At 37.3% G+C, this 26,277-nt stretch overlaps 1 protein-coding gene across 3 annotated transcripts in view; it reads right to left on the reverse strand.

Annotated features, from left to right (window-relative positions):
- Nucleotides 1-2,971: 2,971 nt before the first annotated feature.
- Nucleotides 2,972-26,277, reverse strand: part of LOC127414222 (solute carrier family 4 member 11-like) — a 132,024-nt gene continuing 108,718 nt past the window's right edge. For 2 of the 3 annotated variants that reach the window (XM_051652090.1, XM_051652091.1), the window contains exons 7-20: nucleotides 26,138-26,261; nucleotides 24,853-25,062; nucleotides 21,730-21,814; nucleotides 18,769-18,894; nucleotides 18,576-18,689; nucleotides 18,007-18,139; nucleotides 17,834-17,907; nucleotides 14,568-14,793; nucleotides 14,346-14,452; nucleotides 10,356-10,521; nucleotides 8,438-8,611; nucleotides 8,102-8,297; nucleotides 6,386-6,555; nucleotides 2,972-5,043 (exon numbers count right to left, since the gene is read on the reverse strand). In XM_051652090.1, coding sequence (XP_051508050.1) covers nucleotides 4,977-5,043; nucleotides 6,386-6,555; nucleotides 8,102-8,297; nucleotides 8,438-8,611; nucleotides 10,356-10,521; nucleotides 14,346-14,452; nucleotides 14,568-14,793; nucleotides 17,834-17,907; nucleotides 18,007-18,139; nucleotides 18,576-18,689; nucleotides 18,769-18,894; nucleotides 21,730-21,814; nucleotides 24,853-25,062; nucleotides 26,138-26,261 — 1,972 coding nt within the window. In that variant the 3' untranslated portion in view covers nucleotides 2,972-4,976. The remainder of the gene's footprint in view (nucleotides 5,044-6,385; nucleotides 6,556-8,101; nucleotides 8,298-8,437; nucleotides 8,612-10,355; nucleotides 10,522-14,345; nucleotides 14,453-14,567; nucleotides 14,794-17,833; nucleotides 17,908-18,006; nucleotides 18,140-18,575; nucleotides 18,690-18,768; nucleotides 18,895-21,729; nucleotides 21,815-24,852; nucleotides 25,063-26,137; nucleotides 26,262-26,277) is intronic. The other variant, XM_051652092.1, reaches the window with a different exon arrangement.

The following is a 26,277-nucleotide window of genomic DNA, read 5'->3' on the forward strand; positions in this document are numbered from 1 at the left end:
TGTGTATGTACAGGTGCATCTCAATAAATTAGAATGTTTAGGAAAAGTTCATTTATTTCAGTAATTCAACTCAAATTGTGAAACTCGTGTATTAAATAAATTCAATGCACACAGACTGAAGTAGTTTAAGTCTTTGGTTCTTTTAATTGCGATGATTTTGGCTCACATTTAACAAAAACCCACCAATTCACTATCTAAAAAAATTAGAATATGGTGACATGCCAATCAGCTAATCAACTCAAAACACCTGCAAAGGTTTCCTGAGCCTTCAAAATGGTCTCTCAGTTTGGTTCACTAGGCTACACAATCATGGGGAAGACTGCTGATCTGACAGTTGTCCAGAAGACAATCACTGACACCCTTCACAAGGAGGGTAAGCCACAAACATTCATTGCCAAAGAAGCTGGCTGTTCACAGAGTGCTGTATCCAAGCATGTTAACAGAAAGTTGAATGGAAGGAAAAAGTGTGGAAGAAAAAGTTGCACAACCAACCGAGAGAACCGCAGCCTTTTGAGGTTTGTCAAGCAAAATCGATTCAAGAATTTGGGTGAACTTCACAAGGAATGGACTGAGGCTGGGGTCAAGGCATCAAGAGCCACCACACACAGACGTGTCAAGGAATTTGGCTACAGTTGTCGTATTCCTCTTGTTAAGCCACTCCTGAACCACAGACAACGTCAGAGGCGTCTTACCTGGGCTAAGGAGAAGAAGAACTGGACTGTTGCCCAGTGGTCCAAAGTCCTCTTTTCAGATGAGAGCAAGTTTTGTATTTCATTTGGAAACCAAGGTCCTAGAGTCTGGAGGAAGGGTGGAGAAGCTCATAGCCCAAGTTGCTTGAAGTCCAGTGTTAAGTTTCCACAGTCTGTGATGATTTGGGTTGCAATGTCATCTGCTGGTGTTGGTCCATTGTGTTTTTTGAAAACCAAAGTCACTGCACCCGTTTACCAAGACATTTTGGAGCACTTCATGCTTCCTTCTGCTGACCAGCTTTTTAAAGATGCTGATTTCATTTTCCAGCAGGATTTGGCACCTGCCCACACTGCCAAAAGCACCAAAAGTTGGTTAAATGACCATGGTGTTGGTGTGCTTGACTGGCCAGCAAACTCACCAGACCTGAACCCCATAGAGAATCTATGGGGTATTGTCAAGAGGAAAATGAGAAACAAGAGACCAAAAAATGCAGATGAGCTGAAGGCCACTGTCAAAGAAACCTGGGCTACCATACCACCTCAGCAGTGCCACAAACTGATCACCTCCTTGCCACGCCGAATTGAGGCAGTAATTAAAGCAAAAGGAGCCCCTACCAAGTATTGAGTACATATACAGTAAATGAACATACTTTCCAGAAGGCCAACAATTCACTAAAAATATTTTTTTTTATTGGTCTTATGATGTATTCTAATTTTTTGAGATAGTGAATTGGTGGGTTTTTGTTAAATGTGAGCCAAAATCATCACAATTAAAAGAACCAAAGACTTAAACTACTTCAGTCTGTGTGCATTGAATTTATTTAATACACGAGTTTCACAATTTGAGTTGAATTACTGAAATAAATGAACTTTTCCACGACATTCTAATTTATTGAGATGCACCTGTATGTATGTCAAAAGTTTTGAAACACTTACTCATTCTTTATTATAATTTTTACATTTTAGAATAATAGTAAAGTCATTAAAACTATGGAAGAACAAAAATGGAACTATGTGAATTATGTTGTGACTAAAAAAATCTGTGTAATATTTTAGCATCTTCAAAGTAGTCACCCTTTGCCTAGAATTTGCAGACATGTACTCTTGACATTTTCTCCACCAACTTCTTGAGGTATCACCCTGGGATGCTTTTTAAACAGTATTGAAGGAGTTCCCATCTATGTTGGGCACTTATTGGCTGCTTTTCTTTATTATTTGGTCCAAGTCATCAATTTCAAAAATGTTTTTTTTTATTTTTATTTTTTATTAAATTTTAGTTTTATAATGAAATAAATTAATATGGTGGCACAATTATATTTTTGTCTACAAAACTAATTTCAAACATTTAAGCATATGACTTCAGATCAAAAGATTTTTAAGATCACGAGAAACATTTCAGGCAAGTGTTTCAAAACTTTTGACCGGTAGAGTGTGTGTGTGTGTGTGTATGTATGTATATATATATATATATATATATATATATAAATAATTCAAGGTAATTACCTTGAAAACCTTTTTTTTAATGATTTTTTTTTTATTGATTTTTGTATTTTTATTATTATTCATGTGTAGTCAAGATACAAGGAAAGTATTTTAATACCTTTTACTTGATAGTTACACCACTTTACATTTTTAAAGCCTTTTTTTATGTAGAAAATTTTGTAAATGTTATAAAAAAAATTATAAAACCAACTTGGACACAAAGATGACATTGGTATGAATTTGACTCAAGTGTCTTAAACCAGTGGCATAGTCAAGGGTGTGCCTGGGCCCACCCAAATTAGATCCAGGCCCACCCAGAATATCACAGATTATTCTTTGACTTAAAATCTTATAGAGGCCCACCCAAAAGTAATTTCCTGGCTACACCCTTGTTTTAAACTATATATATATTAAAGTTTTTTGTTTTTTTTTAATCTCAGACAACCGTATTTGTCAATGACCCAAGTATAACTATCATACAGTAGTTGTATTAGAAATGAAGTTTTCCCTCACTCCCTGACTTTGTATCACTTACATTTTCCAAAATGCTGTAATTACCTCACTTAGTATTATAATATTATAAATTAAGTGCATATTCGTAATGGTGTTATTAGTATTTTTCCACTTCTAGGCATACATTTGGGGACTAATACAGAGGTGGCATAAGAACTATTAATTCAAGAGAATAAAAAAAAAAAACTATTTAAAGACCAGACATTAAGAGATGACTTGTAATAATTTGGTCAAAAGATAAACCGTAATTGCACATAATTAGAAAACAGATATATGAAACAGATGGGTATCAATATATCTCTTTATTTGGCAATCAGCTTGAAATGACCTATAGATTTCAGTGTATAGCATACCCCTATTAAACCCACACCATCCTTCCAATAAACATGTCTCTTATTTACTTTAGTTTTTACATATTGCAGTTTACAAATTTAGCTTATCTGTTTGACAAAATCAATTGACAATGGATCTTTTATGTGTTATATAAAAATCTACATATTACACATTCATGATTAGGAAAAAAACAAATCCAAAACAATATTTAAACAGCACAGAACATAACTTGTCAACATGTCCCACCCAGGTGTGAGCAATCACAAATTAAAAGTAAAATACTTCAATATTGTTACAGTAAATACTGAGAGATGTCCAATGACAAACAGGATTACCAAAGATAGGTTGTTTTAACACTAGAGGTCAGGATTCAAGGAGAATAACCGATACATTTACAGGGAATACAGAGACAGAAATGGGGAATGGTACTTATGCAAGTGGTGCAAGATGTTCAAGAGAAAATGAACTTTTTCAAATCTCACATTTTATCTTTCTCACTCTCAAGCTTAAAGCTTACCATGCCAAATATCAGTCTAGTCTTATTATTATAGCTTTTTCTAATCTCATAATGCCTATGATTATGTGCACAGGTGCTCACACTTTTTGCCCATGATTAATCAAACCTTGTCTCTCTCTATTTGTGCGTCTACATTTACATTCTGTTCAACATTTCCTCCTCTCTATTTTCTCACTCTCTCCGGGAATGTAACTTGGTTTGATGGGTCAGAATCATCTCAGATTCCAACATCTTGTGGTCTCTCAGTGCTAAACATGAGAGGGTTTTCAGCAAAATTGAAATCAATTTGAAAACAACTCTAAAGTAGGATTATGTTACTATACCTTAGTTTGACCATTACATAAGAGTTAAACAATTCAAAGAATTGTCTAATAAAAGGCATTGTTTTATTATTGTTATTATTATTATTATTGTGTAATGGACGGACATAATAATGCATGTGTTGTTTATATCCATGCCTCTGTGTATGTGTCATTTGGGAAGGTAGACAGTTGTGTTGTCCTGTGATGCGCAAAGCTTAAATGTCAGAGTCCATTCAGCAGTGAGTAAGATTCGCAGAAATGCTGCTTATTTTTCTCCTTTATCCCTGAAACACCAACGCGTATAGGTTACATTCTCAACACATCAGTGGGTATCCAAACTAGATGTCTATTACCTCAAAAAGAAAACTCTCTTTAGAAAACTTTAAAATATTGATATCCTCTAATAATCTGCTGTATTGCTATAAGACACAGTTTCCTAATAAGGTGAGTGTATTCTTTTGGTCCATGCTCACTTCATTATTACTTATTGTCACAGTTATGTACCAAAATGCACTGGAAAATCTATGATAAACAGCTTTTTTACTCAATGTGTAGAGTTTCTGACTGTGTGACACACTGAATGTGTTTATATTCAGCATTAAGAGGTATTGCTACAGATTGATTCAGTCTCTGAAGATACACTTCACTGTGTCTTTGAAAACCAGCTTTATTTGTGTCAGAAACACTATGATCAAAGATGTAATTTTGTTTTGGCACAATTTTTGAGAGTGCATGTGATGGTTTCCTACGTCTCATAAATGAAGTGTTTTATCCATATTGCAGTGCATGGATACATCAGAATAGACTAAAGAGAGAGGGGGGCTTTGGTGTAGAAATCAGATCATGAGAGAAGCAGTGACTGACCAAGGTCAATAGTCAAACAGTCACACAGCAGTCTGTCTTTCTACTCAGAGAACAGGCATCTCTAACTTCTTCCCATTTTATCACTCTCTCTCTTGTTCTGTCTTAAAATATCCTTCTTTTCTAATCTCTCTCGCTCAATTTCTTTCTTACTTGTTCAGTGCTTCACTAGAACGCCTGCTGTTAAACACTAGAATCCTTTTTTTTTTCCTCCCAGAGATTTGCATTTCAGAAATACAATTCCCAGATCCTTTGCTCAGAGGCTCAGTGTGCATGTGGTTACATGCGCTGTGCATCCATAATGTCCAGGTACTTTGCCTCAATGATCCTGGGCAGTAGACAATTCCTGAGACAAAGGCACAATCAGAATTATATAAAATTTAAAAGTAAAATTTTGTACATTGTTAAACAATACATATATTTACATTTTCGGACAAAAAATGTGAGATGCTTGCTCATGCAAAACTTGCCAACACAATGCTTAAGTGTTTTGGGTGGTTGCTAGGGCATTGGTAGGTAGCTTCTATGGGGTTCTGGATGGTTGCTAGGTGGTTGCTTATAGTGCCCAAATCAAAAGAGCGCACCCCCAAGTCTCTATCATAAGTCGCTGTCACACATACAGTCTTTTCTGGAAAAGTTAACACAATTTTTCCTTTAAGAAGTCATGTAAAGGGGGCCTGGGTAGCTCAGCGAGTATTGACGCTGACTACCACCCCTGGAGTTGTGAGTTTGAATCCAGGGCATGCTGAGTGTCTCCAGCCAGGTCTCCTAAGCAACCAAATTGGCCCGGTTGCTAGGGAGGGTTGAGTCACATGGGGTAACCTCCTCGTGGTTGCTATAACGTGTGGTTCTCGCTCTCGGTGGGGCGTGTAGCGAGTTGTGCGTGGATGCCGCGGAGAATAGCGTGGGCCTCCACGCGTGCTACGTCTCTGCGGTAACTCACTCAACAAGCCACTTGATAAGATGTGCGGATTGACGGTCTCAGACGCGGAGGCAAATTATATTCGTCCTCCGCCACCCGGACTGAGGCGAGTCACTACGCCACCACGAGGACTTAGAGTGCAGTGGGTATTGGGCATTCCAAATTGGGGAGAAAAGGGGAGAAAAAAATAAAAATAAGTCATGTATGACCTAAACATGACATGTTGGGAAATACCTGTAAAACAGCTCTGACAATTTCCCAGAATGAGAAGTTGTAACATTACTGGAAAAGTTTTTTTTTTTCTCCTCTTTTCTCCCCAATTTGGAATGCCCAATACCCGCTGCGCTCTAGGACCTCGTGGTGGCGTAGTGACTCACCTCAATCTGGGTGGTGGAGGACGAATCTCAGTTGCCTCCGCATCCGAGACCGTCAATCCACGCACCTTATCACGTGGCTTGTTAATATAAGTCCGTTTTTTTTTTTTTTTTTTACAGCTATATTATTACCCACCAGGCAAAAATCAACCAATTATTTAGAAAAGTAATAACACAGAGCTCCTCAACAAGCTGCATGATTCAAGGTATTATTCACGTTTATAGCTCAAAAGATGCAGGATGAGTTGCACACCGAAATTTAATACTTAGGGTTAGGGGTTTGTTCAAATACCTAATGATGCTTGCCATTAATTATTCATGCAAATGTGCAGCAATAAACAGTACACATAAAAGGCAAGTACTCATGGCTTTGGATGCATTTCAGTACTCACCTGATGGGTATGAGGATAAACATTAGAAGAGGAAAGATCATCTTCATATACGGGAGAGGGTACATCCCAAATGCGCACAGGAAAAGCAGCTGCACCATCTGAAGGAAAGTGAAGTAATGAATCTTCCTCTGTGGCACCTTACGGATGTAGTGAGTAGGAGGGTAGGACGTCTGACAAAGAGTGAAAGAGAGATTGAGCAAGAAAAGGGACAAAGAAAGAGTAGCCATCGAGATAAGAGAAGAAATAGATTGAGAAAGATTTTTTTCATCTTTCATCTCAGAACTTCCATCATCATGCAGACAAACAAAATCGTATAAGACAGAGCAGCTGAGCACAGAGAGTTGATATAAGGGTTCCAACACCTTCTGACCAATGAATATACACTACCGTTCAAAAGTTTGGGGTCACTTGCCTGAAATGTTTCTCATGATCTTAAAAATCTTTTGATCTGAAGGCATATGCTTAAATGTTTGAAATTAGTTTTGTAGACAAAAATATAATTGTGGCAACATATTAATTTGTTTAATTACAAAACTAAAATGTTATTTAAAAAAAAAAACAAGTTTTGGAAATGGATGACTTGGACCGAATAATTAAGAAAAGCAGCCACTAAGTGCCCAGCATATAGATGGGAACTCCTTCAATACTGTTTAAATAGCATTCCAAGGTGATACCTCAAGAAGTTGGTTGAGAAAATGTCAAGAGTACATTTCTGCTAATTCTAGGCAAAGTGTGGCCACTCTGAAGATGCTAAAATATAACATAGTTTTTATTTATCACAACATAATTCCCATATTTCCATTTCTATTATTCCATAGTTGTGATGACTTTACTATTATTCTAAAATGTGAAAAAAATTTAAAATAAATAAAGAATGAGTAAGTGACCCTAAACATTTGAATGGTAGTGTACATGATTTGCCATTACTTTTCAAGTTGTTCGAGATTACTGAAGAAATATTTAGAAAAATCATTTCATGGACCATTTTCACAGACTGTGATGATGCATTTCTGTCCTAATTTATCAACATCTAAATATAATAAATGTATTTGTAGTTTCAATATTTTTAATTATTTTATGTGCATTTATAACATTGTACTTTGTTTTTTGTTCCCCAGAAACTAGTCAACACTGATGCGATGGGGTCTAAAATACAGCTGTTGAGGGAGTGAAAGTAAATTTGCAGTTTTTATTTTTTCCGACTGCCGTAATATACCTCTATCTATTTTTTTCTTCTTCTTTTGGAAAGTCATGGAAACGTACATTTTTTTCCCCCTTTTGCTGTTGGAGCAAATAGGAATGAAAACATCATATTTGCTGTGGTCTTGCATTCACCGCTATAGAAGTTTACCCTGCTATACTTTACTTCCGCATTCCGTTATTAAGATTGCACTCACAAAGACACATTTCAAAGCTGATGAAATATTTCACAGCTGAGCATAACTAGAAAAAATTATACTCACTATCAAAATTTCCATGGCTTTTTAAAATTGTATTAATTTTCAATCACAATTTTATAATTCCCTGATGCATGTCCCCTATACTAGCCAAAATCCACCACTGGATCTTCAGAAATTTCTGTCTATGACAGGTAGAGGGCATTCTGTTGCTTTATTTACACAGTCAGTGCACTGATCTCTCCAATGTATCTTTATTTGAAACATACAGATGACTTTTATTTGTCTTTGCTTTGTTCAAACACACACAGACACTCACTTGTTCTTTGAGTAACAGAGCCATGCGGTCACACATTTGATTGCCGTCAATGGAGGTGAGAGCAATGTAGAGGAAGAGCCCATAGAGCACAGGCTTAGGAATCCACTGCAGCGGCACTGGCAGCAGAAATACGCTCACACCTATCAGGATGTTTGCTACAAGCGAGGTCACCCGTGTCTCCTTCACACTCACTATACTACACACACACACACACACACAGGCATAATTTAAAACCAACAGCAATGTGCTGATACCTACGTCTGTTCTACACAGATTGATTGTGATTGTAATTTGTGAGCATCTGGGTAGTTGAAATGTGATGTGGTGTGTGCTCACGTTTCATAGAGGTGTCCTCCTTCCACCCGCTCTTCCACGATGGCCAGCTGTCTGACGTGCAATGTGGAGTGAGGGAAAGCAGCGTGCATCCACGGCAAGCCCAGCACAGACATCAAAATATTAATCAAGCCAGACAGAGTCAGGTCCCAGTGATATGCAGTGCCCTTCAGTAACCTATGGCACACACACACACACACACACACACACACACACACACACACACACACAGTCACGACTCAGAATCACTTACAGTGTTGCCCCATTCCAAGACCATTGCACACAATCTGACCTAGTCTCCTTTCCAGATGCGAAGTGACAAGTTTCCAGCGACAAGTCATTTTTCAAATCTACGCCAAATCCAAAATGCTGCACGAAAGGCCAGAATCACAGCCAATCAGAACATATTTGACGTTCAATATAGAGATAGATCGGAACCAATGAGATATAACCATGGGTGAGGCTAACCGGCATGACACAACAGAAACCAAGTGACCGATAAAGGGGCGGTCACACAACACTTCACGCTCTATTCACTCCCATTCAAACGCATCAGAATGCGGGAGGCCGGAATCGCAAGCTCATGCGAAGAAATTTCGAACGACGCTGCATACCAAAGTTCAAGTTTGGTGAACTCTGAACTGCAAATCTGGATGACGAGGGGATGCGTGACCAATAGAAGATCGAAATGTCACACGCTGACCTCTTGGCTCAATTCAAAGGATACATACTTCAAAGCTGTATGTTTTAAAATTTTTAGTATAATATTTTTTTGTTATTTGTGAAGTGTTATAACTAAAACCAGAAGCTCTCCCATGTGATATCATATCCTGGTCCGTTGCATTGTGAAAAAATGTGTCTGCTCAAAGCCAAGTGTGATCGGCCCTTAAAATGTCGCTTGTCGTGGCCGGTTGGGACAAAAACTCAGATTAAAAGGCTGTTCATACTGATAACGAATAAATCCTTGAAGTTCACGAAGTCTGTACTGTTGGTTGCAAGTAGGTGTTAATACTCGACTGCAGTATCCTACTGTATCAGGCGGCTGATCACTGTCTGCCCTCCCATTGTTAGTCGCGGCATTGTGCCGCTTCTCATTTGCATAACATTGAACTATGCTCAACTTTCCATATCGCAAATGGCTCAGTTACATTTAACTTTGTATGGCGAAATTCCGCAGGTGACGAAGGTGTTGGCGGATGTGAGGTGAGTGTGAAACCCGCAAATACTTCTTGCCAAGCAGCCTCCATTTTAGGCTGCACTTCATAATCTGGAGAGTGAAGTTTTAAAGAAAATCACAGCTAAAATGGTTTCCTCATCCACTGCGAATGTTCAGTGTAGCTATGTACGAAGCACCACCCCAATGCCAAACCAAGCAACTTACTATTGGTCAACGCTGCAAATTAGCATGTCAAGGTTCACCAAACTTGAACCCCACATGAGATTAGCAGAGGGAATCACATGAAATTCCTGACTGTGCAGATTCCCACTGAAATGAATTTGGTCTGTGGTATTTTGCCATGCAGTGGTGAATATGACCGAGCCTTAATGGTCGCTGTAGTTCATGTTGCTCTCATTGAAAATCAATGACTTCAGGTCACTTTGTCGCTGCAAATCGCTGTTAGTGTGAATGTGAAGAGAACGCTTGTCGCTTTATCTCATTGTGCCTGATTAGACACATGGTGGACTAAGGTTAGAAGTTGTATGCATCTTGAAAATATCCAGTCATTACAATTTGAATTGATTTATAATACAAAGATAAAGACACTTGTATGAGTAGCAAGATATATTCAAACTTCATATGTACAGATGAAACAAATAAATAATGCTTGGAATTCTGTGATGACAATGATAAAGACATCTCAGACATCCTGCCAATGTAACATGTCATTGCTATTATGTGTGGATTTAAAATGACATTAACCTGTTCTCAGGTGCATTTGTAAGTGACACCACAATGTTCTGGTCGATAAAGATGAGAAGAAACAGGAGGAAGCCCAGACCCATTGCGCTCAGGACACTCGCTCCAGTCAGTTTATCCAATGGGGCTACTTGAAACACTGGACCTTCATAGGAATTAAACACTGGCACTGAAAGAGAGCACATTACACACTCAGCCTCAGCTCAAACCATACCAGAGCACAGAAAGTGTGATTAAGCAAAAGTCAAGGCTAATCCAACCACTTAATAGTAGTTTCGCAAAGTTTAGCAAATTCAACCAAATTCAAAAGTCACTGCCATTTCCCTGCGAAATCAGACCAAAATTTTAAGAGATTGAGATTTTATTTAATTTGGAATATGAGCCTCTTCACTGCAGCATTGGAGTGCTGAGTGAGCATTCGAAAACCCTGAGGTAAGAAGTAGAATTTGACTCTGATAACCAAGTTATACTCCCACACCAAAATGATGATGGAGGAGTTGGAGGAATAATGTAGTGTTAGTTGGTGTGAGTGGCTTTGCTGTAAAATGCTGGCAGTAAGAACGAGAGAGCACAGGGAGTGTGTGTGTCTGAAAGTCAAAGAGTTGGTTGTGGTATGTTCTGGCATGCTTTCCTGGACACAAACTAAGCCAAATTTCAGCAAATTCTCAGTACTGAATATTCCTATTTATGTCATTTTAAAATGACAGTTTATTGCTGTGTTTGCCATGTTGAAGCTAATCCCCCAATTTGATTAAAATAAACATGATAAAGCAATTATTTCATTATGCTTCAGTTTTTCTCTGCTTAATTATACCACAATTACACCTCTTTTCCTTATTTTAAATGCCTTATAATGACTAAAACTAACAGAAATAATGTTTCGCTGCAAATTTGCTGAAAAACTATCACAAAAACAGAATTTCTGCTTGCAAAAACCAGGAGAAAATGTGTATCTTGGAGAAATGTTGGACAAAAGTGAAGAATTGTAGAACAACTTTTAAATTTTCTAAAGAAAATGTGAGCAGTGCTGAAATTCAATATGGCTGCAACGTCGATAACAATCCTCATTGCTTCTTGTGACATGACATCTTGACGTTTGCAAGAACAACCCTCTACAGATACGTAAGAGAAAGAATCCAAATTGCTGCATGAAATGCCAGAATCACAGCCAATCAGAACATATTTGATGCTCAATATACAGATAGACTGAGACCAATGAGAATTTTTCGTTTTTAACAAAAAAAAAATTGTTTTTACTTTTAAGACTTTTCACGACATGTAAGCGTCATGCAACTGAAAACAAAAAAGATATTAAGCAAACTGAGAAGGGTGAATCTTCACATATATTTAATATTCATATATGACCACGCAATATAGTAGTAATTTTATTTTCTTATCTCACTTTTGATCATGTTAATCACATTTTAGCTTGTGTATTTCACATTCTATCAATTTATATGTCATGAAATTGCATTTTTAATAATGATAAACTGAATTCACTGAATTTTCATAATTTTTTTTTTACAAATATTCACAAGTTGAAACCTAATAATAAAAATAAAATTAAGCATATAGCTATTATTTAATAATTATATTATAAAAAATAAAAGTTTAAGTGCTACTACATCAAAACTACTTTGCAAAAAAAAAAAAAACCCTGCACATGCGGCACGAGACTATTTGTTTAATTCTTTACTATTTACAGTGAAGTTCTGAAATTAAAATATTTCATAATGTATGATTGTGACTAAATATTTATGTATTTACACATTTATTCTACTTACTACATTACTACATTTCATTACGTTTGTTTATATGCACTTGTGTGATTTTCATTGAGTTTACATTGATATGTATGACAAGCACTAAAATGGTACTGTCTCTTTAAGACGGCTGCTCCGCGAACAAATGTTTATGGTTGAATGAGTGCAGCACACATTACCAGAGATAGAAGGATTAGCGAGCGAGAAGTTGCACGGTGGTTTTTCCTTCATCCGTGCAATGTTTGAATAGAATTAATGTTTATTTTTTTACTTTTTGATCACCAGCTGACTGTAAACAACAGAAAGGCCATTAAAAGAGACATGACATGAGTGTACAGCTTTTACTTGCATAATGTGTGTTGACTTACGTGTACAAATATTTATTGTACAAGTTCTCAAATTCAAATCTACAACCTTTCGAGTTTTGCAACACTTTTACCTTCTAACAGACTTCCAACAGGCGTGTCACTGGTCTGTAGCCATGCTTTAAAATGGAGAATGTTGTGTCAGGGTTGACATCGTTAAATGCTATGTCAATGATATTTCATGGCTAAACAAAAGCGATGGTGACATTGTGTTCCATGACACCTCAGGACCCACTGCAGCCAAATAAGGTCAATTTCCTTCAGAGTGCACACTCACGTGATACAACACACTGTAAAAGACAAGGCTGAATCCAGCTTCTTAATCGCCAGCTTCTTATTCAGTAAAAGGATTGTGGTGCTTTCGTTTTTCTTCGCCACAACACAACTCAATCTCTGGCAAGTAAAATCTGAATATATACTAGCCAGTGCCTTATAACAGATATATTTTATTTGCATAGCGCAAAATTTTGTTCCATATGCGAGCGATTTACAATGGGGTTTGATGTTATCGATGTAGCAGCTATATTGGATTTCAGCATTGTTTATGGATTTATAATTTAATATATTATATACACCCAATAATTTAATTCATAATAATTTGATCTGAGATTAAATAATGAATGATCACAGTTCAGCCATGCAACTCTATGTGGCACAAGATGATAGGTTCTTTGACCTGTTATCCGATAGCCAATCGACTCGGATGTTGTAAGCTGACTGGTCCTTTGACTTGTAATCGGGTAGCCAATCAACCTGCATCTCTCTCTTTGTCTAAAATTTAAATGGCTCAGTTTTGCAGATCAGCTGGTTTCTCTGCAGCGCGCTAAGAGTTTTCTCTGAAAATGCTGTTTGCTCAGGTGGTTTGCTGGGGCTTTCTTTCTATCGGTTTGCAGGAAAAGGTCTGCTTTTGGCCATGACACATACAGTAGAAGCACGTCTTTAACAAGGTAAGCCTAAGCCAAATTTGACTGGCATACATTGCTATCTCAACACATTTTTATAAAATAAATTCACACATTGCTAGTCTAAGTCACTAGTTAAATAATCTCTGTGCTTTCCTGGCTCAGGTACACATTATGAGTTGGGTCACTAGCCATTTAAGCTATTCAGCTAAGCAGGCCGAGGCACACATAGAAATTTTGTTCTTTAGTATTACACCATTTGGCCTGTGGCTAAGGCACACCTAGCTAGCGTATACTCTGTGCACATGGCTCTTCGGAGCAGCAGCAGTACACAAGTTCTGGCAATACATCTGTTGGTTGGGGGGTTGTGTTTTGTGTTTGTTTGTTATGCGTTTTGTGCAGGGGATTCCCTGCAAATAATCCATGCTTTATTGGGGAATTGTTTGTAATGTCTATTTGTGCAGCAACATGTCATCCATGCTCGATGCAGCATGTCTTGTGTTTTGTCTAATTGTGCAGTAGCAGCAGCATGTCTACATGCTAACTCTGTATGAATGTGCTAACTCTAATGAATATTGTCTGTTCATCAAACAAAGTAATCATATGTCTTCAGAAGACTTGTAATATGATTCACAAGTCACATGGACTACCTGTATGACAGAAGTTTTATTTTTGTATCAACAAAAGTTATAGTGATGCTTGTCTTTGTAAACACCACTAAAAAAAACTTGATCTACAGAGATCCAGCAGGATATAAAACTTGAGTATATATACTGTACTGATCAAAAGCTGTGGATGTAAATGATCAAATCACAAACTGGAGAAAAAAACTGTACCTAGCAGAAACCACTGTTTAAGAATGTGTGGTGTGAAAATGTACTGAGGAGCTTTAATGTTTGCTAGTGACATGTATAGATGTGAGTGTGTGTGCAACACAAATACACAAACTGCCACATGACTCACAGGCAATGTCGTTGAAGACGTATGATCCCACATAAGAGAAGACAAGCACTGAGATAGGCAGAGCACAGTCGGACAGAATCTCTCTCATCTTCACATGCAGAAATGGACTGCCAGGAAAAATGGAAAGATGGGGGTGTCAAAATAGTCTTCTATCACTCTTTCAAAATACCCAGCAGTGTGTGTGCAGGTGTTTGCCTGTGTATGGCAGGGTGAGATCCTCACCTTCTCCTGAACTGGTAGAGTGTGTATCCCACCCACAGTGTGCCCAGCATGAGGAGGAGAAAGAGAAGTGGCCGTGCCCGTGTGCACAGAATGAAGGATTCTGGGAGGGAAACAGGTACCGCCTCTGTCAGGTTAAGTTCCCCTAAATGTACACTTCCGCTGATGCGACTCAACTCTGCTGCACTCCCATTGGCCAGAGTGGGAGCATGGTAGAATTCATGAAAGACTGTAAAAGAGATACCAACACTGAAAAGTACTGCTATCATTTATCACTTTTATATATGGACAGATAAAAATCGGAATCTGCACACGGATATCCACATAAAGCTCCCATGATATTTGCAGAATATGGATGAATGTCATTTACAATGTTCTACACATCACCTCCCCTTATGTGTTTGTTTATTAAAGCTGAAATGTGTTATTTCTGACACTAGCATCCCCAGATGGATTGGTCAAACCAGTGTTTCTGTGTTGGACTTGAGTTCAAACAACCAAAGAAATGTTTGATAGTGCCAAAGATCCAAAGTGTTGCAATTTTCAGTTAAATCAACCAACAAGTGGCTTACTTAAAGTTGTACAGACTATGCATATTAGACTGGAATATGATCAATAATTTCAACATCGAAAAAATTACACGCATCTAATTATGCTTTGCTACCAATAAGAGTGTAGTACTTTCAGTTCTGTTTAATGCATTTTTCAATGCTGAATCCATTCTGCAAAATTCTAAAGATTTTACCCCAAAATCAGCCCAAAAAATCTGATGAAAAAAAGTCTACAGGTTTCATCTGGATCTGGTCAAAATGTATATAAAAGCATATGGAAGTGTACATAAAAATGGTCCATTCGTTGTGTGTATTGTGTGAACTCTTCGGAATCGTCAGCACAAATGGCTCCCAAAGCGTAGAATTTTTATGCGCCACATCTTTATTGAATAATTGGTTTAAACGAACAAGAATGGAAAAAGCAAGCGAGCACTTAATTTAGTGGAATCTCGTTTATTGCCAATAACATCAAATGATGCGTTCTGCTGATAACACATGCACATTGTTCAGTTCATGCACATTTTTGGGATGTCTTTCTTGAATGGCCTGTTTCACATCATGCCAGAGCATTTCAAAGCAAGTGGGGTCAGGACTCCAATTTGGCCATTCGAAAATGCATACAGCATTTCTTTTGTTCAAAGCATTCAAATTTTCTCCTGTGTTTTATATCATTGTCATGTTGCATGACCCAACTTCTTTGGAGATTTAGATCACAAACAGACAGCCCTGACATTCTGCTCCTGATATAACTTGGAATTAATTTGGTCCCTGAAATGACTCCAAGCTCTCCAGACCCTGAGACAGCAAAACAGCCCCATATCATTATACTTCCCACCACAATCCTTCATAATCGCAATGAGGTTTTGGCAGTGGTTCGCAGAATTCCGTGTTCAGCGCACCATTTTTTAAAATGTTACATTTTTGTCTCATCTCTCTACAGAACATTGTCCTTGACAAGCTTTGGAACATCCAGATGGTCTATCGCAGCAGTGCTTTTTGAAGAGCGATGATGATTTCTTCATAGACAGTGTTTCTCTTATGGCAGATTATGAAAACTGACAGAATCAATTGCAAGTGAAGCTTGATTATTTTTAGGTCAGCCTTGGGTTCTGTGTCACTTCTTTAAAGAATCCATCCTGTCTCCTTGACAGTGATTTCTTAAGGATGGCAACTCTTATGGATTGATTTGTTGTTTTTTTCTAGGCAAGTGACCTTTGTTTTCCATTTGTTGAAGCTGTTTCATTGACTGATCAGACTGGCTTCATTTTGTAGGGAAAGCAGCAATGGTGCTGAACTCATGAGCAGCACTAAATCTTTTGAAATCCCTTGTAAATATTTGGGGTTTTATGAGCTCTTCTTCTGAGGTTCTCTGAAGTCACTTTTGATCAGGCTAGACTGCACTTGAACAGAATTGTTTTGTTAAGAACATGTAATGCTGTTTTCTATACACCAGGTCAAACCCACAGCTGACTCCAATTACATTATTTTCAAGCGGTCATTATAGTAAAGGTTATCTGTGTTCTCTACTTACCTTAATTGTTTAACACATTTGTTCAGTACAGATATGACATTGTAAAATGGTTTGTGTGGGTGATTGTGTGTGTTTCTAAATAGGACTTATTAAATAGGAAGTATTTATGACAGAGAAGAGCAGGGCTAGTTGTTACACAGGGAAATTGTCACATGGGCTATATCTCATTAACTATGAGGTTTCGAGTCAAAAGTTCAAGTGCACAAATGCTTGTTTTCTCTAGCAGTAGGACTGTATGTTGGTTTCAAAAATCTAGTTCAAAATTCTTTTAAGTAAGGATGAATTCACTGCGGCATGGAGGCAAAGAAACTGTGATAGTATGGGGATTAAAACTGACTGGAACTACCTGTCCATTAAACGGTTTTAACACATGCAGTCCAACCAATCAGAATCGGATATTCAAATAGACCAAGGTATAAATTACCAAGCTAAAATTTGAACATTATCATATTTTTGTAATAGCTCCTATGTAAGCAAGTGAATACAATACAACCACACTAGAATACATCAAGGCAAGGGTAAACTATATAATGAACATACACTTTCACCAAAAGGACTTTGTTCATAGGACAGGGCTATTTTTTTATAAATAGGCTGTCACATCTCTGTAAAGGCAAGTTGCCACATGTGTTTCACATGTTTTAATTTACTGTTTAAATTTAGCTGACAAGGCATTAAATAGCCCATATTAGATTTTAAATAAATGTTTTAGAGGATGGCTGTTTTTTACTTTAAAAAAAATAGAGGCATACAGGCAAAGCAGTTTCAATAAACAGCAGGTTCCCATTGTAATAACTTATACAACATACAGTATACTGTGACAACAAGCATACATATTGGTGCATTTATATATGTATACATATTGGGGCATGTTGTCACATAAATTGTGTGTTAAATGAACTATATATTATTTTCCTCAGCAATAACTGTGAAAATATTAATTCGGTTTCTGTTTTTTTGTATTCAAGATTAAAGTATGTGCCTATATAGAAAATGACTTTCAAAAACAAACCTACCCTGTGAAATATTCACTGCAGTAAAAAGTGTGAATATACTAGACTAGACCCAGTCTCCCCTATATTTGTTATGAAGATTAGGTTGTAATCTAAGAATCATTCAAGCAGAAATCCAGATAATTCCATAGGGTTCAACTGTGCATATATGTGTGTACTTTATCAACCACTTACTTTTTACAGTGCCTTTAACTGCATCTGCAACAAAAGCAATGGAAATGAACAAAGCTATCACCTCCTCTATCGACCTGTGGGTCAAAAACATCATCAACAAAAAACCATATCAGTCTTCCAGCAGTGGAGTCAGCATGAGTATGCATATTTGTAAGTGTGCATGAGTATCTGACCTCTTGAAGAGCTTTACAAGCAGGCTGAGGTTGAAAACTCCTCCCATGATGAGAAAGAGGCTGTTCCACAAACCGATACATGCATAAAATGCTGCAAAGTCCAGCTCATAATCATCACAGATCCCCCTAATCACTGTACCCACAAATAGACAAAACACACAGAAGCAAAAATATAAGACTGAGGTCATTAGCGGTCTCACCCTGGTGACAGTGTGCGATTGCTGCCGCAGAAATGAGCTTTAGGGGATAATCTCATCTAAGCCAGTCTTCACCCCAAACAAAAATTTTGGCCTTGTCGAACTCCCATCCTGCATTTTGTGAGATTAACAGTCTTGTTCCATCTCATTTTGTGGTTAGCTGAGAGCTCTCTAAACACTTAATGTCATTACCAAGTCACAGTATTCAACAAACAACGAGTGCTCATCTAAACATATCGAAAAAAACAAAGAACATTTCAGGACCAGACCGCAAATGAGGGGGAATAAAGTGATGGTATGTGTGTATGTGAATGTGCATATATGAGCAATTATTGCATACTTGTGGAGGCATTTGGATGTACATGTACATACCACTGATGAAAATAGCAATGGGTGCTGTGGTCAATGGAATGACCAGAGGCGATCCAGCACATAACGAGTAGATTATTCCACCTATACTCTGCCCAATGATCGTCTTCTGAACATCTAATCAAGAGACAGAGAAGAGCTTAGTGTGTGTGCGTGTAACTCTGTGAAGAGTGTGTATTTGTGTGTGAGTGATCACCAATCTCTCCCCGAGTGCTCTCATCATTGAGCGAGCCAAAAGCGATGGCAGGAAGCAGCACAGCAATGTAGAGGAAGATGGACGTCGTCATAAACTTCACAAGGGCTTTGTTATTGCCTACTAATCCTAAAACACACATATTTATTCAAACACAAGTATATGTAAATAAATACATATATATACTGTATATATTTATTTTTTTATTTTTTTGCAGTCAGAGCTTTATTTACCTGGTGCAAAACAGTGAACTTGAATAGAATAAAACTATTGTACAGTATATAGAAAACACTGAGTCAAAAACATAGTGATGAACAGCAATATTTAAAAAAAAAATTGTGTAACAAAACAGAAGACGTAAAATCCCAAGCAGGGAATCTAAATCTTTATTTTGCAAATCGGTTCATGTACATGAACCATTCAAATGAACCGATTCATTAAAATGAATCAGACTTTACAACCCCACATAAAAGTAATACAACATTTTAAAGAGCTTTTTTGATTTTTGCTTCAATTCGTCCAGCTATAAAACTGTGTGCGCAATACAATGTGACATAATAACCAGCTATTTAGCATTTTGTCACATTTCACCACTACTCGTTGGGATAAGTAGCTTGTCACAGAAAAAGCTACACTGTTTTAGGCTAGTGGTTCTCAGCAAACTTCCAAGGAGGCCTCAAGATGACTTTAAAATGTAAAAGTTAATAAGCTACAATATAATAATTACTGCATGTTGGCTTGACAAAGCTAACATACTGTTATTCTACAGACTAGGTTTAGGACTTTTCCAAAATCCCTAAACAATTGGCTTAATTTATAACTCCTCTTAGAGCTTTTGAGCTACATCCACCAAACTTGGCACAGACCTTCATATTATTCTGATCTAGTGTGCTTTATTTTTTAACTGTATGGACTTACAGTTTTCCCATAGCAGAACTTTAAAGTGCCAAAAATCCAATAAACCTCAATTGATGGAATGTTCTGTCAGTCCTATAGACTTCCATCCATCCAACATTTTTTCTGTCTGTCTAACTGTAAGGTTTGTGAAACTTTGTGAAAGTAATTTCAAGCTTTCAGGCCAGGCTTTGTCAAGCCAACATCAAAGTTTTTCTTGACAAACTTTACCTATCTGGTCTAACATTCTATAATAAATTCAAAAATGCTAAAAACCACTAAAATTTAAGATGTATAACATGTAAACAGACATCAACTGTTTTTATTGAAGAACAACTTCTGGAATCACTATATTATCTCTATTTATTAATGTATTGCCATTCCGGATTTCTGTTAATAAAGTTTGAAAACTAGAAGCTTTGCCTTCATTACAGCAGAAGTACAGTAAGGGGACCTTTGAACATTGTCTTGGACAACAGGGGGGTCTTGGTGTCAAAAAGGTTGAGAACCACTGTTTCAGGCCACATCCACATGAATCCGTTTTTAGTTTGCAGTCCCAAGTATGCAGTGATGGAGAGCGTTTTCGAAAAAGCTCTGTTTTCGGTGTAGGAAAATGCAGTTCTAGTCTGGATGTGAGGTGTAAGCGTAGTGAGAAAAGGTGCACTCAGTAATTTTTTTTCTCATTTCAAAAGTTTTAATTCCAAAGAAATTAATTGTAATTTTGAAACATACTGTACATTCAATATCATGACCACTCACATGAGATAAAAAAGCTGTTTTATTCTACATGGAGAAGGTCCCCTCATGGGGGATGCCATGTTAGAATCACATGACTAGACGAATAATACTCGCTTACTCATAAGCCGCTTTTCCACCATCAGGCCGAACAGTTCTCATCACAAAACCGTACCATTCCGTGCCGATCCGGGCCAGTTGCCGTGGTCACAGTTTCTTTTCCACTGTGGTGCCGTGAAATCAGGAGAATGTCCGTAAAAGATCTGTCCGTTGCCAACGGCGTGAGAGGTAAACATTGGAGCAAGTGCGGTGCGCTATGAAGGATAATTGGATATTCCAGGTTTAAGACTACTTTTTTCCCTGCTTTTACTCAACTAACTAACAGCAAATACACGGACCATGTCACAAAAAGGAAAGTGAAGAGAAAAAGGCGAGAGGCTTTCCATCATTTGCTGAGGGCTTGTGTTTCCCACCGGACACGAACATGCAGAAAGGTAAAAGTTCCCAGACTAGCTAAAAAGGATTACTGAAAAAAAAGTTCTATAAGTATTATACGAAAATAGTATAATGAGAATATATTGATGTATTTTGAGTTTAAATGAGCTAGTAATCTACTTCCCTGACGAAAATGGCGAGTATAAAAATAAATGTAGGCTACAATACTTGCTAAACCATCATAAAAAAATAATTAAGATACTACACTAAATGGGTATTGTATTAAATCATGCATTAAAGCCATACCACCAGCACGGTTGAGTACGGTTAGCTAACTGTCCCGAGAATTCTGGGCTGAAAAAGGTTTGTAATCGAGCTGTGCTGAACAGTGCTCAAGTGGAAATGCTAATATAACAGTTCTGTACCGTTCTCAGAACTGTTCGGCCCGATGGTGGAAAAGCAGCTATAATAACCACCCTGTTATTGGAAACTTTCACTCATGCATTAAATTAATCCTGGCTATCTGTGAACAGTGAATTTTTACAATGGCATTGGTAACTAAAAACTTTTGCAATTAAATGATGTTGCATCTACACCCTTACTGTACGTGTAAGTCCAGATGACAAAATTACCTTAAATGTTTTTTCAAACAAAAACATTTTAGTGTGAATGTGGCCTTAAAAGCAGCTGAGCTATTGTCACACAACTGAAAAAAGGTATTTAAAATAGCATCACTACTTTAAGTTAGTTACTTCCCAACACTGGATGGTACTAACATTAATGAGAAGACCTTTGTCAAAGAGCATATATCCTCTTTGAAATCTTTCATTTGCAAAACAATGGGATTTTTAGTTTAGGTTTTAAAAAAGTTTTAATTGTAAAGGTGTCGGTGACACACACCATCAGTGAAGTCAGATGGGTAGAGAGGCAGACGACGACACAGATCCTCATAGATTCCTCTGCCCACTCTGAAAAAATCTCTACACTACACAGAGACAGAGAGAGAGAGAGACTGAGGATTACTCACACACATGTACATACATCTACATATATAAAAGTGAAAACATTGAAATACAGGTACATTTACTGAAATACAGCAGGAGAGGCGCATGATTAAAACACACACATTTACATCAATTTAACATATTATACACACACAAAATCCTGCAGACTCACAGAAAATACACCCACAAAAGCAAACAGACACACAATGATTTACACTGCAAGTGAAGCGTGTTAAAGCAGACAAACAACACTATCTCTCTTATTTACACTCTCATACACACTCACACACTCATACACAGAAGCTCGGTGTAATCGCACTCACACAGGGCCCCCTGCACAGCAGAGAGAGAGACACAAGATGAGAGAACACAGATTCTGCAGACTAGAGAGAGAGATAGCCCAGTGTTAGAACAGCATTAGAACAAGTCAAAAGCATTACAACTACATCAGCAAAGCGTAAAAAGAGTAAAGACACTTTTCACTTACACTACTGTAAATACTGATTAATGCAAAAATGTAAAATATCTGACACATGTATTTCATATAACCAAAATAAACTGACTTAAGCAATTTTAGTAAATAAAATGCCCACATGAAAAGGTGTACACATTGTGTCATTGTTGTTTTGTGTGTATGTTTCAGTTTTTCCTGCACTACAGCAAATCTACAGCGCCATGGCAAAATAAATTATATTCTGTCAGAGTTGTGACTTTGCAGAGTTGAATGTTTTGAGATAGAAAGACTGGGGTATTGTGAAATAATACAAAGAAAATTAATAGACAACATATCTATTTCCATAGGCTTCACTGGCTGGAAGCAAAAACTAACATACAGTGCGACCAAAGTAGGCCAGTTAGTGAAGGAATGACTCTTAAAGGGTTATTTCACCAAAGAAGGAAAATTCTCTCATCATTTACTCACGCTCATGCCATCCCAGATGTGTTTGAGCTTCTTTCTTCAGCAGAACACAAAGATTTTTAAAAGAATATCTCAGCTCTGTAGGTTTATGTGATTTTTGGAGCTACATAGGTCTGATCACAATTCATTTGCATTGTATGGACCAACAAAGCTGAGATTTTCTATATATTTGTTTTCTGCTGAAGAAAGAAAGTCATACACATCTGGGATGGCATGAGGGTGAGTAAATGATGAGAGAATTTTCATTTTTGTGTGAACTATATAGTTTCCTTTTAAGAGCCAATTATTTTATTGAATTGGTCAAAAAGGCTTATCGGTTTGAATATGTCTAATGAATTACTCACTGAATCCATCATAAAGATTGATTAATTATACTGTACATTTGACTTACTGGCTGGATGTTTATGAAAATGAGTAGTTAAAGATATATGGGTGTTTTATCAACTTCAGACAATTGCATGTCCCAGGGGTTGATTTTGAAACTTTTTACCATGCCATCATTTATTTTAGGTACATTTCAAGCATTTCATGTAGAGATTTATTTGTTTTAGCCTTGTCCCAGACCTTGACCTTTAATCTTAAACTATGACAATCTATTAGAAAAATACAAATTATTACGTTTACAACAATGATCAACTAAACAAATAGTGAAATAAACCATTTCAATGTTTATTTTGTGAAAATAATTTCTATTATTTAAAAATGTTATTATGACACACCAAACAATTTTGCCCATAATCATTTTTTCATCACTTTTCTACCCCAGAATTCTATTAAATACAATAAAGAATTTTATATGTGGTGGGAATTTTCATGATTTTCAGAAAAAAATTAAAAAATGACAAACTTAATCAAATTAAGTAAGCTAGTAAGAGTGTGAAAAATGTTTTAAAAAGACTTTACTTTCTAGAATTTCAGAGAGTTAAAAAATGCCTAAAGTTGAAACAACCACTTATTCACAAAAGAGTAACATTTTAATAAATGATTAAAAAAAATTGAATACATTCCTAAAGTTGTTTTGTTTAATATGTATTATGGGAGTAGAGGGCTACAAAAAAAATAATTTTGTAGGAAACAATAATGCGTATGCTTGTGTGTGTGCCCAGATGGCAAACACAGAAAGTGTTGATGAATTAATCTCATTTTAAAAGGCTTCACAGGTCAGGATTTGGCAGCGTTACAGTTTCACTGCCTTGTATTAGCCTCTTTTTGGCAGACAAGCTCCTTTCCTGTCAGTCAGAGGGAACCTGTCTCAAGACATGTTTAAATAAGCCATACAGCTTAAACTGTTCATTACTGAGCTACACACATGACAGTGTGAGTGTCTATATAGATATATAGAAAGACAGAGAGAGACAGGAAGAAAGAGAGAGAGACCTTTCCTGATCGTTTGCCAATGATGAATAGCTTTTAGTGTGCACACACACACACACAAAGAAATGATCCTCTCCACCTGGTTACCATTCCAGAAGAAAACAAAAACACAAATATTTGGGCCTCCGCTGGTGTCTTTACAGAAAAGAAAAGAAAAGAGAGGATTTTTACAGGCGGGTAACCTCAGCCAGGGTGGTCTAATGCTCACATGTGAGTTTGTGGGTGTGTTTGTGTGTGTGTGTGTGTGTAAGCATGTGTGTGCTTCAAACCAGAGTAACAAACAAGATAAATTCTCATTAGCTGCTACATGCTCTGTAGAACTCAATCACTGAAGTGTAAGTCAAACAGCAAAATGCAGAAGAGAGAGAGGGAGAGACAGATAAAGAGACAGACAGAGCGAGAGCTGCAGAGAAAACAGATCAATTACTCATTTACTGTACTCATTTATCCTCATGTTGTTCCAAACCTGTATGACTTTCTCTCCTCTGTGCAATACAAAAGGAGAAAACTTTCCATACAATGAAATTGAATGGTGACTTACATTTTGCCTTACATTTCTTTCTGCATTTCCACTAGGGAAAGAAAGTCTAAGGGTTTGGCACAACATGAGGGTGAGTAAATGATGACAGAATTTTCGATTTTGGGTGAACTATCCCTTGCCATTTTGGGTGAACTATTCAGGTTTGAACCTTAAACATTAGCAAGCACATGCAGCAACACACACACCTTCAGTGGTTTTTGGCTGTGTGGGTCTGTTTCTTCGCCCTCCACAGCCGTGGTTTTACGCTTGGCAGCGGTCAGGTGGTACCTCTGGATGACCAGTGCCTCTTTAAACTCTTCCTGAGTCTTACACTCTAGCAGCTTCTGTCTGAAGGAGATGTCCGAGAACATGCTGGCGAACGTCCTGCCCAGCTCCATGGCCGTCTTAGTGCTTTTCTGTGAGAGGTCAGGACAGGAAATGGCAAATACAGAGATCAAACATGTGTACGTTACATTTGGTTATTAAGGCTAAATCAGATTTAGTGACACTTTAACTTTCCAGCCAAATGCTCTTACTCTGCTAATACAGACATGAGAATCTGTGCACATCACACACATGATTTTTGCTTTATCATCTTACGGATTGAGTCCATTTGGTATTTAAGTTACATAACATTTGTTTCCTTTCATTGCTTTTACACATAATATGGAAAGCGGATGTATTCTACACGTGCCAGCATGACAATCCTGCTTTTAATGTAATGACAAGATGTGTGTTTGTGCATTTATTTTTATTGCTTGTCAGAGAAGCAAAGGATTACGAAGCAAAAAAGTTTGCTCTATCGCCTGGTGAAATACAGAGGATAAAAAGAACTGGGCACATGCATAATCAGGAGAGAGACAGAGAGTGATTACGGCAACAGATGTAAACATATACACACAAACACAGAGATTTATGATGTAAACACAGACACAAAAAGAAGCACACAATGGCCTTTGAGGGAGCCAGAGGCCCCAAAGCCTTTACAGGGAGACTATGAGGGGAACACAAAAGTCTTTTAGACTAAGTACTTCTATGTGTCGTGTTAATGGGTCCTTCTCAAGAAACAGTGCCCTTTGTGTTTCATTTGTGCCCCAGTGACTCAATACTGATAGAATTAACAGGATACTGAACTCTTGTTATTGGTAAAATCACAGTGATTTTAGTTTTACACGTTGTGTATGTATTTTATAAATAAAATCTTTCCTAAAATTTTCTGGCACAAATGGCACAGTTTACTAACAACAACTCAGATAGCCCCCAAACCTGCAATTGTTACCTTAAGAAGCTTTATCTAACCCTTAAAAGTAGTTTTGGTGGTGTAACCTAATGTAATGAGGTTGGTTCAGACATGTTAATATTTTTGACTTGAATAAAACCAGTTAGTTCAGATGTTACTGCATAAAGCACTTTTTTTTTTTTCAGTGTATGGAGTTTACAGTGTTTTTCAGAGTATGGATGTCTGTGTATGTATTTTTGTGATTATATTACCATTTTAGAAGGTGCCAGAATGAGGATAACATAGCGGACTTCTGCACAATTTTCCCCCCAGTTCTGTGGACGATCCAGGCGAGAGATACACACGTGCCGCCTCTGCAGGTTCTTCACATTACAGCTGTCCCAAAGAGTTT

This window comes from Myxocyprinus asiaticus, chromosome 23 (assembly GCF_019703515.2).
Source record: "Myxocyprinus asiaticus isolate MX2 ecotype Aquarium Trade chromosome 23, UBuf_Myxa_2, whole genome shotgun sequence".
Classification (NCBI taxonomy): domain Eukaryota; kingdom Metazoa; phylum Chordata; class Actinopteri; order Cypriniformes; family Catostomidae; genus Myxocyprinus; species Myxocyprinus asiaticus.